The sequence below is a fragment of the Argiope bruennichi genome, chromosome 8, assembly GCF_947563725.1.
Source record: "Argiope bruennichi chromosome 8, qqArgBrue1.1, whole genome shotgun sequence".
In the NCBI taxonomy this organism is placed as follows: domain Eukaryota; kingdom Metazoa; phylum Arthropoda; class Arachnida; order Araneae; family Araneidae; genus Argiope; species Argiope bruennichi.
In genome coordinates, this window is record NC_079158.1 from 23,318,591 (window position 1) to 23,338,115 (window position 19,525).

General features: G+C 28.6%; 1 protein-coding gene across 2 annotated transcripts in view; it reads right to left on the bottom strand.

The window, feature by feature from the left end:
* The window catches only part of LOC129981410 (tRNA-uridine aminocarboxypropyltransferase 1-like), an 87,370-nt gene that overhangs the window by 64,136 nt on the left and 3,709 nt on the right, over positions 1–19,525 (bottom strand). For both annotated transcript variants that reach the window (XM_056092244.1, XM_056092243.1), the window contains exon 4: positions 15,886–15,932. In XM_056092244.1, coding sequence (XP_055948219.1) covers positions 15,886–15,932 — 47 coding nt within the window. The remainder of the gene's footprint in view (positions 1–15,885; positions 15,933–19,525) is intronic.

Sequence of the window (19,525 nt, forward strand, 5' to 3'; positions counted from 1 at the left end):
ATTTTCTTATAATATACATTGTGACTTAATTTCGTTATCGCATTCCTTTCGCGGTCACATATCCCGAATACATAGATCGACACACGGTCAACTCACTCACTGATATGGTTTGAAAAATTTGGTAAGAATTTACAATTTAGTTATAAAATTCTATGCCGAAACACATCTATATAGTCCATTGCGTGTTTCATATATCGAGATCACTTGTATATGGACGGATAAATATACTTCTTCTTGATGTACCCTTCAAAATTAGACAGACATTTACAAATATGTGTATAAATCAATTTTCATCCATCATGCTTGCTGCCTTTAACAGTTACTATATTTACAAATATTTCCAAAATTGGCAATTTTCGGACTCGGAGCAATCTGGAACTTAGAAATTAGACCAAATCTTGTGATCAATTTTCGATGACAATTAAATGCTCTTTTTCTGTAAGATTCGCATGAAGGAAATCAAAAGATTAAATTATTAAAATAAAAAAATTAAATGACGATTTAGTAAAATCACAAACAATTATTTCAAGTACTTTCTAATACTAAACTCTAATTGTACACATTAGGCAAATGAACTTTTAAAACATAAAGCTCCTTTTGAACAGTGTAGATTCCTCTCAATAAACGGATGGAAACAATTAGAAACAGGTAGGAAAGCAAAGTTTGTTAACTCTAGGTGAAATATAAGACAAAAAGTTTGTATTGGATTAGTTAATCTTACAGATGATATAAAAACTTTCCGAAGACGCTATCAATTGATCTTAAAAAAGAAACATACAAACAAACAATCGGACTAATCGAACAGTGTAGGTTCTTTCACAATTTATCTCTTTTATTACAAGTGTAATTTCTCACTAAAGCTTTATGAGGAAGAAACTTAATTCTTTGTGTATTATCTCACTCTTAATCCCATATTAAAGCCACTTTTAATCAGCGAACTAATATTTGAACGATTTGACAGAGGTCTGAATGGGCGTGAAGAAAAAAAAAAATAATAACAAGGAAATAATAATAACAAGGAAAAGTTAAAACACCTTTTCATTCTTCTGATATTTATTGCATCTTTCCAAGAACAGAATATAGTCTTTAATAACAAAACTTATTTTCAACCAATCAAAATGAAACTTTATATAAAAAATGTAGAGTGATAAGCTGGGAAAAAGTTTATCACTTTTTTAATTCACACAATTACTTATAAAAAAATTCTCTTCTGTCACCACAAATCAGTACTCTGTGGAATTTAATTAATATCTAAAAAAAAAAAAAAAAAAAAAAAAAAAAAAAACACCTCCCCTGCATTACTCGTTAATGTAAAAATTTGAAAATTTATTACGACACAAATATTACTAGAAAGAAATTTTATATTTACAGTATAACTTCGTTTTTACTCTATCTTTTCAAAGAATTAGGAAGAAAATGGTGATAAGTACTGGGAAATTGTTAATCTCAGAAAACCAATTACAAATGTAAAAATGCTAAGGAAAAGCGAAGTAAAATTTCACTAATGCACTTAAATAATATCATTGAGTTTCCGCTCTTATTCCTATAATTCCATTCTCATTCCTAAGAATAGGAATAATTTCCGTTATTATTCCTATTTTTTTTAACTAAAATCAATATTCAATACAAATTAATAGCTGATGATATTCTGCCTTTGAACTTTTACTTATCTATTGTGAGAAAAAGTAAAATAAAATATTGCATTATTAATTGTTAACTGGATTTAAATATAATCAACCAACGGATACTGTTTATATTTAAATCTAGATAAATTCATGATTTAGCCAAATTGTCTAATATCAAAGCTATGTAATTTTATTTGCCTCCATTATGTACATGAACCTTTCAAATGAAGACCAGTCCCATGACATCACAACGCTATAAAAACGTAAATGTATGGTTCACCTAACTTCGAAATTTAGCGGTATTGTTATTTCACTTATTTTATTCGCCTTGTAAACAATCCAGATATAAAATAAGAGCTTTCTACTTTAGAGTAGCAATAATATCTACCATTGGAAATTATGGAGAAAAAAATATTTTTTTAATTGCTAAATTTCAGAAAAATAATAGCAGGAATATTACATCAACATCATTGGAAAGGTAATTTTTTTAATTTTAAGATGATGCAAAAATAATTTTTATACTGTAATAATTTCCGGAAGTTGCAGTGCAATAATGTCAATATTTCGTTCAATTTTTGATTAATTAAATTCTAATTATTTTTTTTAAATCACTCCAAGGTACACATTTCCATATTCCAAGGTGTAGATTAGCCAAATGTGGTAGCTGTAAAGCGCCAACACTCACACACACATGCCTTCATTATTCGTACAAATATATTCTTTCAAACCTTTAGATTATGGTTTTGGGATACATTCAGTGATTAACTGACGTTCCTCTGTGGCCGGAATTTACATACATATTATCGTCACTTTCCAAAACAAAATATAAGAGGAAGATTGCATTCCACATATTTGTATTCCAGATGTTTATCTGTATCGTCCACGAAGTAATAACTGGGAAGTAGAGCTTTTGCTACATAATTCTCAATTCTATCATATTTTAAACGGGTTTGATAACAAACCTCGTTTTTTCATAAAACACAATCTCTCTTTCGATATATAGAACATATATATCCGCAAATGCTAAAAGACAACACGAATAAGAATACAAACGAAGAACTGCTACTAGAATGAATTAGAATTCCGAAAGAATACTAAAAATAATAATAATAATAAGCTAATAAATGGAATATTTCTTTTCATTTGCGAAGTTATTTTTCAGTTTCGTTTATTTTCTGATCATCAAATCAGTCTGACATCCATTCACTGAATACCTTGCGTAATATTCGTGATGAAGTGTAAATATTCTAAAAAAGCAAACTACAAGATAACTCAAAGGTTTCAAACTTTTTCTATTTTTCGGCGCCCTGAAGATTCCAGATTCCCCCCCCCCCTCCAAGGAATACTTTACATAACTCTAATCAATTTTTGTATATGCAAAATTAGAATATTTTATTCTAATTTATTCTATAGAATTATTTAGAATAATTTTGAATATGCAAAATTAAATAAAGCGAAAAAATTGAAAGATTTTAATAAATGTTATAATTAATGAGAAGAATGAACTTGCTGATTACTGCATCAGCAAGGTCATTCTATTTTTGCGTATTATTTCAAACTATAAAATTAATTTGGACATAGCAATCGTTATTTCCCTTTTTAGCACTGATTTTCAAACAAGATTTGGTTTTATAACAGTAAATGTGAAATCCGCAACTTCACACAAATAAAAAGAAGAAAGTTATCAGAGGTTTAACCTTAGGAATAAATATTCATTTATAATGATATTCAAATTTCAGTTAAATTTACGCGCCTAAATTTTGTTTTCTATTATTTCCAAAAAGAAAATTCATTACGCTTCGTTCAAATAGAATAGTGGCATTAAAATAGAAATTAAATCCATGCAAATTTCTAGTGGTTGGTAGTTCCAAATAAAATGTAAAACATTTTTCAAATTAGATGATAAGCTGTGATAAGTATATTTCAAAATAGGGGTGCTCTACGAAAAAAAAAAGCTTATATTATAAAATATTTAGTTTGATAAAAAATATTAATATATCACGTTCCTAAAACGCCCAAAAAGTATTAAAAAATTTCTCCGATCTCCATGCAGATTTAAACTTCGGACAGATTGTTCTGAAAAGGAATTTTTAATATCCCCTATCACAAATTTTCAGTACAATCTATATGAGGTTAGCAAAAATTATTTTATACTTTTTAGTCCATTTAAAACAAATGATATATTAATTTTTTATTTAAATAATTATTTTTTGCTTTTTAGTCTTGTGAGTGTGAAATTGTCAATCGATTTTAAACTAACTTCCCGATGAGCTAAGGATTTGACTTATCTCCATCTGCCGGGAATAAAAGTATTTGGTCGATTGCGAAACATGTACTAAACAGATAAACAAGTGAGTTAATACCTGTATCGTCATCCATTTCTGAACTATGTTTAAGGTTTCAAGTCTCCAGACCATCATCTTAAAATCAATGGCAAAATTGGCAACAAAGAGGCAGAGAAAGCAGAAAGCAATTGAAAATACTTTGCAGTGCTCTTAGAAGAAACTCGGGACTTCCCAGGGCACGCTTCCTGATCCACTAAACTAAGCAATAAGTAGTGGCAGCTCCTGCATTGTGGTCCCCTTTTGGTATTTTTAGTTTTGCTTTTTGACATTACTTAATTTTTTTTTCCTTTCTAATTCATTTTAAGGAATTTAATTACTACGCAATAAAAAATATAAGATTTTGATGATGTAAGCAATTGTAACAAAGAGGTAATACTAATTAATTTTAATTAAGCATGACCCTTATAAATGAATATTTCGGATTCTTATTTATAAAGATTTATTTATTAGAATAATAAATCAGGAGTAATGGTCATCCCCCTGATAAAGGATTTGCACCCCCCCCCCTCTCTCTCCACAGAATTGTGCATAACAGGCAAATCCGTGAACGCCATGAGGCAGATTTGTATTTCTCTTATGCGTTTGTGTGTTTTATGTTTCATAGAACAGAGAAGGAAATTGAGTTATGCTTTTGAAAAGCAATTCCCGCCTTCCAACCGATTGAAGCCCAAATTTGACAAAGAACTACAATTTTTACAAAAAAGATCACGCGATGATTTGGATAAATCTAATTCATCCGAATCATCGCGTGCTTCAGTTATCGTGTTAACATGCATGCGAATGCACAGATGATACACTCATTGAAGAATATGGTTCAAAATCTGCTACCGATCTATACTTTGGATGCAAAATGTGCTAAACTACATACATCCGCATTTTTGCCTTTTCTAGTTAACCCGTGTTCACTTGCATACGGACAGAAAAACAGGAATATTACCTGTGAATGGATTTTGATCAACATTTGACAAAATTCTACAATTTGGGGTTGGTTTGCTTCCATCTGTCTAAGTCGAAAAGTATTTCACTCATCATATTTTGCAACAAATAGACAAAGTGATAGACATAATTTCAAAAAGCGTTTTTTAGACACAGGGAGTGGAAAATCTTTATTTCGAATTTTTTTTAAAGAAATTATTACACTATTTTTTCTTTGCGTATTTCGTATACCAGAAAGTTTTTACTTTCAAACAGTTTTTACTGTTTGCCAAGTTACAATTTTTTTCACATCACAAAGGATTAATTTAGTTTTTGTATACTAAGCCCTGCTTTAATTCTACATGAAAAAAGTTATTTTGGATGGACTTTATAACATCGCACTTTGTTCACATAACTGAGACGACAGGGGCGCCGACACATCTACTCAACACTAGCAGAAGAACGTTTCACCTTCCACAATTTCAACAAGCACCGAGTTCGAAATACCTTTCGTGAAATCTAATCTAGAATTTGCGTCTTCCAGTCAGAAGTCAAATTCTTCAACTAGGTCATTATAAAATCTAAATCATATTACAAGAAAATATTTATAACTCCACCAATTATCTAGGAAGGCACATTCACTCATTAATCAAACACTGCTTTCCTTGTGTAGATTTTTTTTAAAAAAATCCTTCTATGTTACATATTGTTACAAACCTATAATATTGCTACCCGGCACGAATAGAGTCATCGTAAGAAAGACCGTTGTACGATCGGTCCTGTACGTGCTGAGATCAATGAACTTAGAGCTTGGCGAGCATTTGGCGGCTTGGCGATAAATTTGGCGACTAAATGGACAATACCGGAAAGTTCGAGAACTTTCACGATCCATCTAGTAAGACCCGAAGTACAGCCAGGTACGCCCTGATTGGTCTGGAAGACTCTAGCCCCGCCTCTCGGAACTATAAAAGACAGGCACTCGGGAGTCGTGGGTTTTCAGAAGAGGAAGTGTGTGTATCGTCAGAAGTTGTGTGGAGTGAGAGGAGTCGGAGTCGCCGACAAATAAGAGAAATTAGAGGATGAGACAGCAAGCAAACTGCTGAACTATAGCAATTAAATGTGCTGCGCTATTACGATTAATTTGCGATATTTGTTGTAGAAGAAAAATTTTGTAACATTTGGTGTCAGAAGTGGGATTAGTTGGACTTTCCTGTGTATGCCTTGAACCAGAAAAATGGATGAAAAATTCGCATTGTTACTTGCCATGATGGCAGAGATAAAGAAAGGACAAGATGAATTGAGAGCCGGATATGAGAAAATGAAGAATGAATTCAAGATAGAAATTTTAGAAGATAAAAGTAACAAAACCGAAGACGTCCATGATATCACAGAAGAAATTGAAGGAAACAGCGAGAGCCAAGTGGAAGAAAAGACTGAAGATCGAATGGAGACCGGTGTCACCGAAATGGGGCTTAGCCATCCGGAGGATGAACCGAAGTTCAATGAGGAGATGCACGAACATGGAGACTGTCAAATACATGCAGGGCTGAAACAGGCTTCTCTGAACGAGTCCCCTGAAGTGGAATCGAAGGAGCAGACACTTGGGGATGGAGAAAATGAACTCTGTTTGGACGGGTCTGTTAGTGGCGACCCGTGCTCGATGCCTATGGATGCAGGTGTTAATGCGACCCTGTTCGGATTGGATTCATCCCAAAGATTGACTGGACAACCTCTTTTCAAGCCTCTTAGTAGCTCCTTGCAGAGTGATACGGATGAAGATTACATGCCTGGTATCGCTGATCCTTGTGGTCTCCACCTGGACTTCCCTCGAGTATCCGGCCTTGCTGCGGATTTGCAAAAGAGTGTGATGCGGGAAGAGACCGACGGATCTTCTGTGTATCCGGACAAATTACGTCGTCGCAGAGGAGGCCTTCCGGCAGGGGCAGATGCACTCTTCAGTGGATCCTGCGTTGAGAGCTACGGCCAATTCTCGAGTGTCGAGAAGGAACCGGGAAGAGGTGGACGTATTCCCGTGAGAGCTCTGCCGACAAAGTTGAATCCCTGGCTTTCAAGTGGACTGCAGTGGGCACTGTTGGATCTTCCTGATAGTCGGTTGGTTCGATGGAGAAAGTTCAAAATGACCAACCTACCATCTTGGCTTGAGTTCGTGTCGGAGAGTCATGTTGCGATTTCATGTTTGGCTTCATGGGACATCCTGCATTTTAAGGAGCGGAATCAAGTCTGGATGTACCATCCGAAACGACGAAGAGATCCGTGTCAAAAGCATTGAGAAGGTTCGGATGGATCGTTAGTCGCCGCCAAATTAGCGAATGATGTCATCTACGAAAGTGCGGAAGTCGCCAAATGAATCAACATCATCACATCGTTCGGAAGCCTACGCCAGCTGCTGGATTGAAGTGGACTGCCGGGACGTCAGTCTTTAAAGAGGGGAGCAATGTTACAAACCTATAATATTGCTACCCGGCACGAATAGAGTCATCGTAAGAAAGACCGTTGTACGATCGGTCCTGTACGTGCTGAGATCAATGAACTTAGAGCTTGGCGAGCATTTGGCGGCTTGGCGATAAATTTGGCGACTAAATGGACAATACCGGAAAGTTCGAGAACTTTCACGATCCATCTAGTAAGACCCGAAATACAGCCAGGTACGCCCTGATTGGTCTGGAAGACTCTAGCCCCGCCTCCCGGAACTATAAAAGACAGGCACTCGGGAGTCGTGGGTTTTCAGAAGAGGAAGTGTGTGTATGGTCAGAAGTTGTGTGGAGTGAGAGGAGTCGGAGTCGCCGACAAATAAGAGAAATTAGAGGATGAGACAGCAAGCAAACTGCTGAACTATAGCAATTAAATGTGCTGCGCTGTTACGATTAATTTGCGATATTTGTTGTAGAAGAAAAAATTTGTAACAATATTTATTTGATTTAGCAGTTTTTTCATCATTAGCTAGTGAAATAGTTTTATATGTAATCCTTATTATGTAATTGATATAGTAAATAAAGCATTCAAAGTTTTTCATGTTTTTTTATATCAGAATTTGATTTTAACTATTTAACTATTTTTTATACATAAGCTAATTAGATAATACATTACATTTCAGATACGTGAAGTCATATTGATTAAATTAAGAATTCATAAAAAAAACTTGAAATATTTATGAAGTATATGTGTTACGGTAAATGCAATAAATTGGTAATTATATATAATTACTGGTAATAATATATAAACACCAAATTAATCACATGTACTTCAACACATTCATTTTGTGCATGGAATTATAGTGTTTTCAAATAGCTCATTTTCAGCTTAAAAGTTTAAGAAGGGACTGTGAAAAATAATCTATGCTTGTATAATGCACAGGCACGATAATTCCACCCCATCTAGATCTTACAGATCTTTTAATTACTAAGCCATTATATACAAGGGCAAACAAATAGACTTCTCCAAGAAGGATTTCATAAGCATTTGACAGATATGTATAATACTGGTTTCAAGACCACATTCCAAACTTCATCATTCAATGTTGTTGCATTTTTCAACTATTCATTCATAGGCATCACTCCAGAAATATGTTTTTCAGATATAGGAAAAGTAAGGAGAGAAAACTAAAATATGAAAATTTATAACAATAATATGATCATATTTTTCAGATGATTATAATAATTCTTTTCGTATACTTCAAACAAGAAAATGTAAAAAAAGCACACGCACACACACACACATATATATAGCCCTTAAGCAAAATACTGTAATGACACTATTGTAAGTACTGTAATAGTATGTGTTAATTGATTTTTAAACTAAGTCCAAATTTTCATTCCTTCTTACTTTTATATTCAATTAATTTTTCAAAATATATAATTTTCTATAAAATGTTCATATTTATGAATTGCATTGTGAATTTTCTCACTTAAAAGAAACTTCCTTTAGTTTCTAAAGGTATTGTATACAATATTTCATAAAGTACATAATATTAACCTCCTTTCCATTTCAGACATTTTAATCAACACCCAAAATAATTATCATTACTAAATTATAATAATTTTTTAAATAATCACAAAAAAATTATTTTAATAAATATTATTGATTACAACCATACATATGATGCATAAGCATCCAAGAATATGAAACGTCAGAAAATTGTTTACTGGAAAGCATATAGTATAGTAGCATTGAGAAAATTGGTGGGAGGCGAATGTAGGTAGCCCATACTCACATTGTATTTATTCCCTGAGCAAATATGTAATTTCTCTGATAGCACATTAGACAAAGAGAAATTTTTTTACAGTTGACAAAATTTCCAATGGGTGATTATAAATGAATTTTTATTTTAGAGTAAAAACATTTGTTTATGAAACTAAGAAATTAATAATAATGGTAAATTTATCCTTCTGTAAATGGGATGGAGCTTTATTAGAATTAAATTATGTGGTGTCAAATCCAAACTTCAATCTTTTCAAGCAATAATTTCGCTAGACTGATGAAAGTGCCTCAAACATGGTAGAAGGAATAACAGTGATATTCAGACTTACGACAAATTAATGATTAATGGTACATAAATATCAAAAGCATAAATTAATTAAAATAAAGAATAAATTTTATTAAAACCGTAATTGCTCTAGATCCTAAATTTACTTTTGAACTCTACCAAATATATAGAAATAGTAGTTTTCAAAATGAATTATGAATTTAAAATTCATCTTTTGGTAAAAAAAAAAAAATTATTATTTTTTAAATATTTTAAGTGCATTTTAATTGTTTACTACTAATAAAGATGCGTGCATATGTGTACATATGTGTGCATTTGGTACTAATTAATTAGAAGAAAACCAAGGTTGGTTTTAACTTTATCTGTTCAAGTCTAGAATAAACAAATAATTTTCCCTCTCCTGCCAAGTAAATTGCACTTCCATTATATGTGCTTCCAAATAAAAAAAATAAAAAAATCAACAATATTAATTGTATAACTATAATAATATTGCTGGTACAAATGTTAAGGAGTTGAAATTCTCAATTAAATGAGTATTGATCCTTATTATATTCCATGAAAATTAAATTCATGACTCTATTTCAAAATTTTGTCTTAATGAAGTTATAAGAAATTAATAATAAAAAAAATAATATGTTTATAATATTACACATATTTCAAAGATAATTTTTGAAAGTGTCATTTGTCATTTCCAGTACTGTATTAAATATGAAACTATAACCTCTTCAGTCCTGATTTTTTAAAAACTGGTTTAAAAATTTGATTTCAAGATCTTTTACCTTTGTTACATCTCAATAGTATGTGGGAAAAAAATTTTGCTGATCAAACAATTTTAAGTCCCATAATTTTAAAATACACATATGTGTACCTCGGGTCTTAAGTAAGTCAAAGCATCCTCAACAAAAAAAAAATATTTAATTTTCCTGGTTACTTAATAGCTATACTTTTCTTATTCTAAGGCCTTATAAATGAAAAAAATACAAAATTTATTATATTAATAATCTAGTAAACCTTTTTTTTTTTTTTTTTTGATATTACGTAAGTAGATACTGCATATTGAGCACTTGACTCTTCTCCTAGAGTTACATCCTGGATACATTCATTTCGATACATACTTATTGTCCATGTAATGTTATAGATGGCTTGACATATCTAGTCATTTCTTTTTAATTGGGAAGGGACAATTTTTCTTGCTCTTTTAGAGGTATTTTAACCAGATGGTGGTAATGAAATCTCCAATGGTCTTCTAGTTGCATTTCCATCATTTGATGACCCTTTTTCTATTAATTTGTCTTCATTCAAAGTTGATTTTTTTTTACTTGTTCTTTGTTTCCTTTCTTGCTGATGATGAGAATTCCCTCATATTTCAACAGGGATCGAATTATATGCATTTAAAATTGCAATAAGATCATAAGATTTTCACTTTCATTCTGACAGCCCAGCTTGTCGCTTTGCCACCATTTTATAGTATATCAAGCAATTGACAACTACTAAATCTACAAAATGTTTGAATGCTCGCGTCGGTCATTTTTTGTAATTACTGCATACCGGTAATATGCAAAATAATGGCCGATGCCTCCGATATTATATGTTTTTATAAATGCAGATTATTTTATATCAGCTTGTTGTTTCAATTATTTTGTCCATCTTCTGCCTATTCCAATTGACTCATTACCTATACATGTGGATAATAATCATGGATTTATTATCTTTCTACTGGACAAGGCACATTTGACTATCGTCTGTGACCCATTCATCCTATTTGCCAGGTTTCATTATTTTTGATACATGAAAAATTCTATTGTTTCCCCTAAAATCTCTTTTTCCTAAAAGTTCAAAAACCTCCTTTTGAGTTAAAGCCTCTTGATGTGAAAAAAATATTATTAGCTTATAAAATTCTGTATATTCTATACATGATGTCGGTTTGAAATATCAATTACTAACTTCAAGACAGCTATAAAATTAAATTTCTTACTAAAAGTTAAAAAATAAATATTTTTAAATTTATATTTTATTACATTACAGAACATAAGAATTATTTATTATAAAAAGTTATACAATATATTTAAGGACAAGAAATGACAATAAAAAAACAAGCGCTCAAAAGATAAGCAGCGCAATGGATCGCAAGCAGTCAGCAAACGGGTACGAAAATGCCCGAGGTACACATATGTGTACCTTAGTTAAATTTGTATTTTCACCGATTCTATTATAGATAACAATATATAATTTGGTAATGACTTTAACCAGATACTTAGTATTTTATAAAAAAAATATAAAAGCGTTTATTTTAATAATAAATATTAAAAAATGCACTTATATTTGTTGCGTTTTCTGTTCAACGCCATTTTCATTATGTCACTAATTAATAGCGATGGATATGAAAAAAATATCGAACTGTAGTGCTATTTATTGATGCAAAATGGAAGCTAAATTCATAAACGTTGAAATGCATGCATTATTTCGTCAAAATTTAACTTTACCGGATAAGAAAAATGAAAAAAATTGCAGGTACACATATGTGTACCTCGGGACTGAAGAGGTTAAGTGAATCAAAATACAATTGTGAAAGAAAGAGAATGAAGAAAATTAGAATGGGAGAAGCAAAAACAGAGTAATTTAGGAAAACTAAACTTCTAAAATACTAGTAAAAAATAGCCATATATGTATAATGTAAACTCAAAAGCATTGCATAGTTACCATTATGAAGCTATTTATATATATAAAGGAGGAAATGTAGCAATTTGATTTTGTATCTGAGATGCATATAAATGATGTTCTTCAATTTTGATATGCCAAATTCTGTCACTTTTAATAGAAAATATGATTGATATGGAACATAAATTTGATTTGAATATATGTAACAAGATTTTCTCTAGAGGAGTTACCATGATAATAACGTTTACAATAAAAGGGGATTTCACAATAAAAATGTTGGTACAATTTATGATCAGATATAAAAATAATGCAAACCCTCATGAGATTCACAAAAATTTCAAGAAAATTCACACAAAAACAAGGTATTGGTATGATGGATTCTCCCTAACTAATTAGGAAACTAATTGGATAATTCATTTTGTATATATTCAATAGAAAGTGTCAAATTTTTTTTGTACTTTTGCAATAAAAAGGACTGGATTAAGTTAATAAAAAAATATAATCAATCTGAGCTTTCCGCTTTATTAAGCCCAGAAAACATTTTACGATTTTCATATTACCGAAAATTATCCATCTGAATACTAACAAAAAAAAAGTATTGTGCTCTAAATTATAATTTGTTTTGTACTGGTTCAAGCTTTTGTAAAGATATTTCATGTCTATTTCTGTCATAATCACGAACAAATCAAGTGAACTTTTCTTTCTCAAAATTTGTTTATTCAGATTGATTGTTAGATTAACACTTTTAAGTAGTAAGAGTAAGTATTTTTTAAGTAGTTTTTTTTTAATATAATAATAAACTTACAATTTTAAACTATCATTAGATGACTAACAGCTAAGTTAATATTCCACACTTCTTACTTTCACGCTTAACTAATAAATTCACATTTGATTCTCAACAACATGATTAACTTGCATGATGTCCATACAACTGGAGTTTAATGAAATAGGGTACAAATTCTTCTTTTCTCTGAACACAGGGCCAATAATAGATTTTGTATGGATGGGTGCTAAAAATACTTATGCATACCATTAAAGATTTTGCTAAGATTATTTAAAGCTAAAATTCAATGAGTCAATCAATATTTCTATATTTAAGGTGAAATTCATATTCAAAGTATGGGACCATATTTTTGTAAGGTAACTAAAGACAGCTCTTTTGCATACAAGCAGAGATAGTGTGTACATAAGCGCTATTGAAAAGCAACATGTTCAACCTTTGTTTGCACATTATTATTTACTTTTTCCTAATTTCAAAACTATTTTTTAAAACTTTATTAAATCTAATGTTAAAATATTTGTTACTTAGATGCAAAAGTATATACTTCATTAAATACCAAATACAGTCAAACAGTTTTCTTTAAAACTGTCATTAAAAATTATGTACACCCTTTCCCTTTCCAACATAAATAATAATAATAAAATTTAATATTCTACACTTGTGGTGGTATGTAGATTATTATGATCTGTGCAGGAAGCAACAGGACTAATGTTGTTGGAAACATTTCTTTAATAATCACATTCACACACTTAAACAAGCACAAACACAAAACATTCATGTGCGCGACTTCACAGTTCAGCGTCACATCTCATTCTAATTACAATCGCAATGCACTATGGGATGACAAATGGGATGGCCTAATCAGGCATCGCCATCTAGTATCCAAAAGAGAAGATAAGAGTAATGCAACTGCTATACACTTTAATATGGGCAACAACTGTTCGGCAGTAAAATCTGATCAAGTATATAAAGGGATAATAACAGAGATAGCAGTGCTTTAATTGCTCTTCATATAATTTCATGAACAGAAACACAAATACAGCTTAGGCTAAAGACATTAAATTAGTCAGTAGAGAGAATTAAAAAAAAATCTTGTTCCATTAATAAACATCTCCATGGCTGAAGGTGGACCAAATGGAATGTGTAATGCCAGAATTTTATCAAAAAACTGTAGAATTGTTTATTAAATTAATTTTGAAAAATCATAAACAAAAAAAAACAAAAAACTCAATCCTCAAATTAATTTAAGGCTAAATATAAATTCCTAAGGACAAGTACTTAAAAAAAAGTTAGATATATGTTTCTAATTGGATTTACTGCTTTATGGCCTTTGCAAACAATGCTGCAACATGGCAACTATATACTCTTTAAGCATGTGACTTCTGTAATTTGTATGACTATATTATCATAATTTCATTTACAAAACTTCAAATACTTTTGATTACTATTAATAATTAATAATACTTAAATTACTAATAATGAAAATAAGTTTATATATATATATATATATATATATATATATATATATATATATATATATATATATATATATATATATATATATATATATATATATATATATATATATATAATTATAGCTATTTTAAAGAAAAAAAATCAATAACTCAAGAAAAAATTTCTGAAATTACAGAGTCAAAATCAATAATGATGAATTTAAAACAAAAACTCTCATCCATTAATTTTTCAGTTATTGCATAAAAGAAAATTTAGAAATGTTGCTATTTGTGTTAGTATTTATAAAGAGAAAATATTTTCACAAAATAAAATTTTGTTTTCTACTGTATGGTTCTGTTTTTGATTTTAAGCCACAAATTATTAGAAAAAGAGGAAATATTTATAAAAGTTTTCTAGTAAGGGTGAAATAAAATAATTTTAAAAATAACTGATAACAAACTTTTTAAACAAAACAGGCCAAACTAATATTTAAAAGCACAGTGAAAGATAATTTTCTTCTGCTAAATAATAATAGAAAACTCTTGTCCTAAAAATTTTCCAGTAGTTTCCATATTTTTAGTTAACATTGATTTATTTAATCTTTCTTTGGCAGAATTGCCTTAAAAATTAGAATCATTTTTACCATACTTATATTCTAGATGATCATCAAAAAATGTAATAATTACTTTCTTTTTATTTAACAACTGAGAATGAATATTTGGCAAAATATTATTTATTAATAAGAATGCAACTTTTTCTTGCACCTACTCATTTTTTTTTTTTCTTTTACTGGTCAGATTTAGACAATAATAAATTCTAAATTCAGCAAAAAAATATTTCTCAGGGAGATTTTGCAGTTTTTAAGCCAGATAATGACTGATTTCCATCCCCCCTTCCTCCTGCCTAATACATTACATTCTATTTTAGGATTTTCAAAATAGCCCTTTTCCTATCTGTAAAATTCCAATAGCAATGAAACAAACAGTAGAAAAACTGTTTTATACACACATACACACAGTATAAATCAATCAACATAATAAGCAATACCCTTCCCTTTAAAAGCTTAATTTTCATATGCATTTTAAATTATTCCCTGAACTTAAAATTACATTTAAACTGTTCAATAAGAGTACTTAAATTAATTGTAATCTACAATGCAGATTATTAATAACAACATTTTTATACAATATAATAATATGCTTTGATATATTTTGTTCCTTTATAATAAATTTGAGAAATGGATCATCAAAAAAATATGAAAATATGTATAGTTAATAAAGAATTTAAAGACGAATAGAAACCATCCAAAAATAAGACATATATATTACAAATAAAAAAAACATCATGTTAAAATAGAAGTTTGCAAATCAGTATCTCTTAGCAAAAAGTTAAGTGAATTACTAGGATTTTTAGGATTTAATCAGCTAATATATAAGATATTTTAAGAGGGAAAAAAAAAAAAAAAACTATAAACCAAATATATGCAAATACTAATTTTGCTGATTCATTTCAATAATTTAACTTGAGCTAATATATATATATATATATATATATATAATTGCTTAAAAGAAGCGAAGCTTATACAAAAAATAGTTGACTTACTTTGTAGCCGAGAATCATTATACATAGCTTTTGATTGCCGCCATGTGCTAATAAACAAAAAAGTATATTCAGTATTATTAAACATTTACAAAAAAAAAAAAAAAAAAAAGAAGGCATTATGCATTAAGTATAACAAGACAGTTCAAAAATGAAAGAAGCGTTTGAGATATATAATTGATGGACTAAACATATCCGTTAAAATTTTCATATGTATATGATCAAACATTATTTTTACTCTAGTGTTTAAGACACTTTTAACATTATGTATTTTACAACCAACAGTTGATTTCTGATAACTAATGACTTTTTAAAAGTGAAAAATCAACCTTTTAAAAGTAGGTTTTATATATATATAGTACTTTGCCTGTGTTATCATATTTACAATATATAGAATTGTTTCAACAATCCCAAACTATGTTGAAAAGAGAGTAACAATCTCAGTTGATTTCACAGGTGGACCATTTAGTTCGAAAAGAGTAGAAATAGAGAGGTTGAAATTGTCATTTTTTCATAACTTCTGTATGCGTACGGATGGGACAAGATAGCACCAATATTACTTATTCATAAACTTCCTTACAATCAAAAATAAATAAAATAATAAAATTAGGTGAGTTAGTGTCTCATTGAAAGAAACTAAAAGTTTTTTTTTTTTTTTTTTTTTTTTTTTTTTTTAATTACTGCAATTGGTTAAAGTTAGAGATTGAAAAATGACTTTTTTTCAGCAGATTATATATTGATAATAAATATTATAATCTTAAATTTAATAGATAGAAAAAGTTTTTTTGTTTTTTTTTTTGTTTTAGATTTTAATTGACAGTTAAAAAAAACATTATGCTTATATCCTATTCTTACTTTAAAATTATTTAAATATGTACGGATAAAAATTTAACATCTTGAAGAAAACTAATTAAATAAAAAATAGAGCTGAAATATACACTGGCAACATTATATAAAAACCATTATTTTTTTATTTGGATTAAAAGGAATTTGAAAACCATAATTTCAATGATAAGGAATCTGTCTTCATCCTCCAGATTTCTGAGAAGTATTTTTTTAACATTCCGCGCTTGTGATTGACATTTGGAAAATATTTAATTGTAGAGTCTGATCAATTAAGAATTTTACAGTACATCTCACCTTTATTTCTCGATTAATGCATTATAGATAAAATTATATTACGAAAGCATATGGTTTCCAGTTACTTATTTATATGCAATATAAATATGTTATTTTGAAAAAGAAATAATTTTGGAATGTGAAAATCTTTAATATTATTAAACATTTTTTTGTCCATTAAGAATTACAAAATTAGTATGCTAAGTCGAATTCAAGTGTGTCACTTGAAAATGTCAATATCTTAAATAGAACTTTTCATTACATTAATATTTCAGATATGTCTTGAAAATTGTAATAAAAATCAGTAAATGGCAGAATTATATTTAAATATACTGATACTGATGACCATAAAATAACAAATTATCTTCAATCTTAACAAATTTTCCAACAGTTTTGAAATTATCAAAACAAATACTTCAAGTAAGCAATTTCCACAGTAAAAGTTATGAAATAAAATAAAATATATTTTCAGATAATTAAAAAAAAAATTATACATAATTTCCAAGATTAATTGGCAGAAGATTAAATGTAAAAAAAAAGTCCTATTTAAACAAATATTCAAAGGAATTGGCAATAATTATAACAGTTTATAGAGTTATTATCACATGATATTAATCAAATAATGAAAATTTTATTGTATAAAATGAAATCATCTAAGTAAATATCAAGTTATACCTTCAATGTACATGAAAAAAAATCAGTGCACTTTAACTTTAATTGCAATGTTAAACAGTTAATCTATGATTTCAAATCAGTAAGGTATTTTTGGTCTTTCTAAATTATCAATTGAATTATTTTTAAATGCCTAATCATTTGGATAATTAAGGTAAGCAAAGTACTAATATCAACTAAATTTTTTTAAACAGCAATTTTGTAAAATAGAACATTATAGGCTATCATATTTAATTAGTAAAGAATGAGAAAATAATAGTAAGACTTTTTTAATAAAAAATATTAAGTTTAAAGCATACAAAAAATAAAACAATATAGGCTGTCATACTTATTAGCAAAAGATTAGTCAAGATAATAAAATGAGTAAAAGATGATAAAAAGTATAGAGGTTTTTTTAAAAAGTATTAAGTTAATTTGTAAAAGAAAATAACAAAATAAAAATTCTTCAACTGAACTTCAGACATAAGAAAATCTTTCAATATTTCTAAAAATCTTTCTCTATAAAGTATAAATTTCATTATATTAATTAATGTATTTGTGATTTCTAAGTGCATTTAGATTATCAATTTCCAAGCAAAACAATAATATTTACTTTCATAATAACTTACAAAATTTATTCAATTACAAACCAAGCAAAGTAAAATATGGTTTAAATATGTATTTTCAATAGGAATGAATTTTAAATGAACCTGTAAATATCTATGGCTAGATAAAACTAGGTTAATACTCATATATTTAATCAGATTAATAATGAATATATAGCAGTTCATTCAGTCAAATGCATCACATGTCCAGTAACAAATAAGAATTTTGATTTGTAGATCTACACAAACATGGAATGAATTAACTCACCAATATTAAAAGCTAAACAAGAGCATAAACTGATCAGAAATTTAGAAAGACACAATACAAAATCTTTAATTTTTTTAAAATCCTATTTCATTTACTCATTTTCTAATAATATTGAATGTGCATACATACCAAAATCAAATATAATAAAGGGACTATAATTTACTTCAACTAAGGAAAACTTCCATAACAATTAAAAATTGCATTTTTTTTTCTTCATATTTTTAGTTTTATAATATATGAAATCCTTCATCAATAATTTAATAAGAAAGAAAGTAATGAAAATAATATAATTGATTACTGTATTTTTAAAGGCACTACAGTTAATTATTATTGTTTTTTTGCATAAAAAAAATGGAAAGACACTTTCAAAAATCTGTAGTTAAGAAGCTTCTATGGTTTTTTTCCCAACTAAAACAGTTATAATTAGAAAAACAAATCTATCTTATGAGAAAATTACAAGAAAACATTATAAATATTTTAGAAAAATAAATATAGATAAAAAAATTATCTTGTTTCAACCATATTGCACAAAAAAAAAAAAAAACAAAAACAAAAAAAAAAAAACATGCAATTTATAAAAAGAAATTTTTTTGTAATCTAAATAAATAATTCATACAATTTTGCAAGATCGTTTAAATAAATGTAGATGATCTCTTGTATTGTTATATAGTGAATAACAGATCTGCACATGAACCAAGCTATTACAAACTTATGAATAACAAATTTAATGTTGAAAATTAAATTTTAATACAATGGATAAAACTAGAATGCAATGATATAGACACAAATAATTCACATAGCGAATTTCTGGTAATGAAATCTGCATGGAAAATGAGACAAAATTGAAGCTAGTTATAAAAAAAAATATTATTAAAGAAAATTGTCATATTTCATATACATGTTATAGCCCTTTAAAAATTCACATGTTTACTCACTAAATTGAAAAATAAATAAATAAATAAAAGAAGACAAGATTATCCTATTATTTAGAATCCTTATT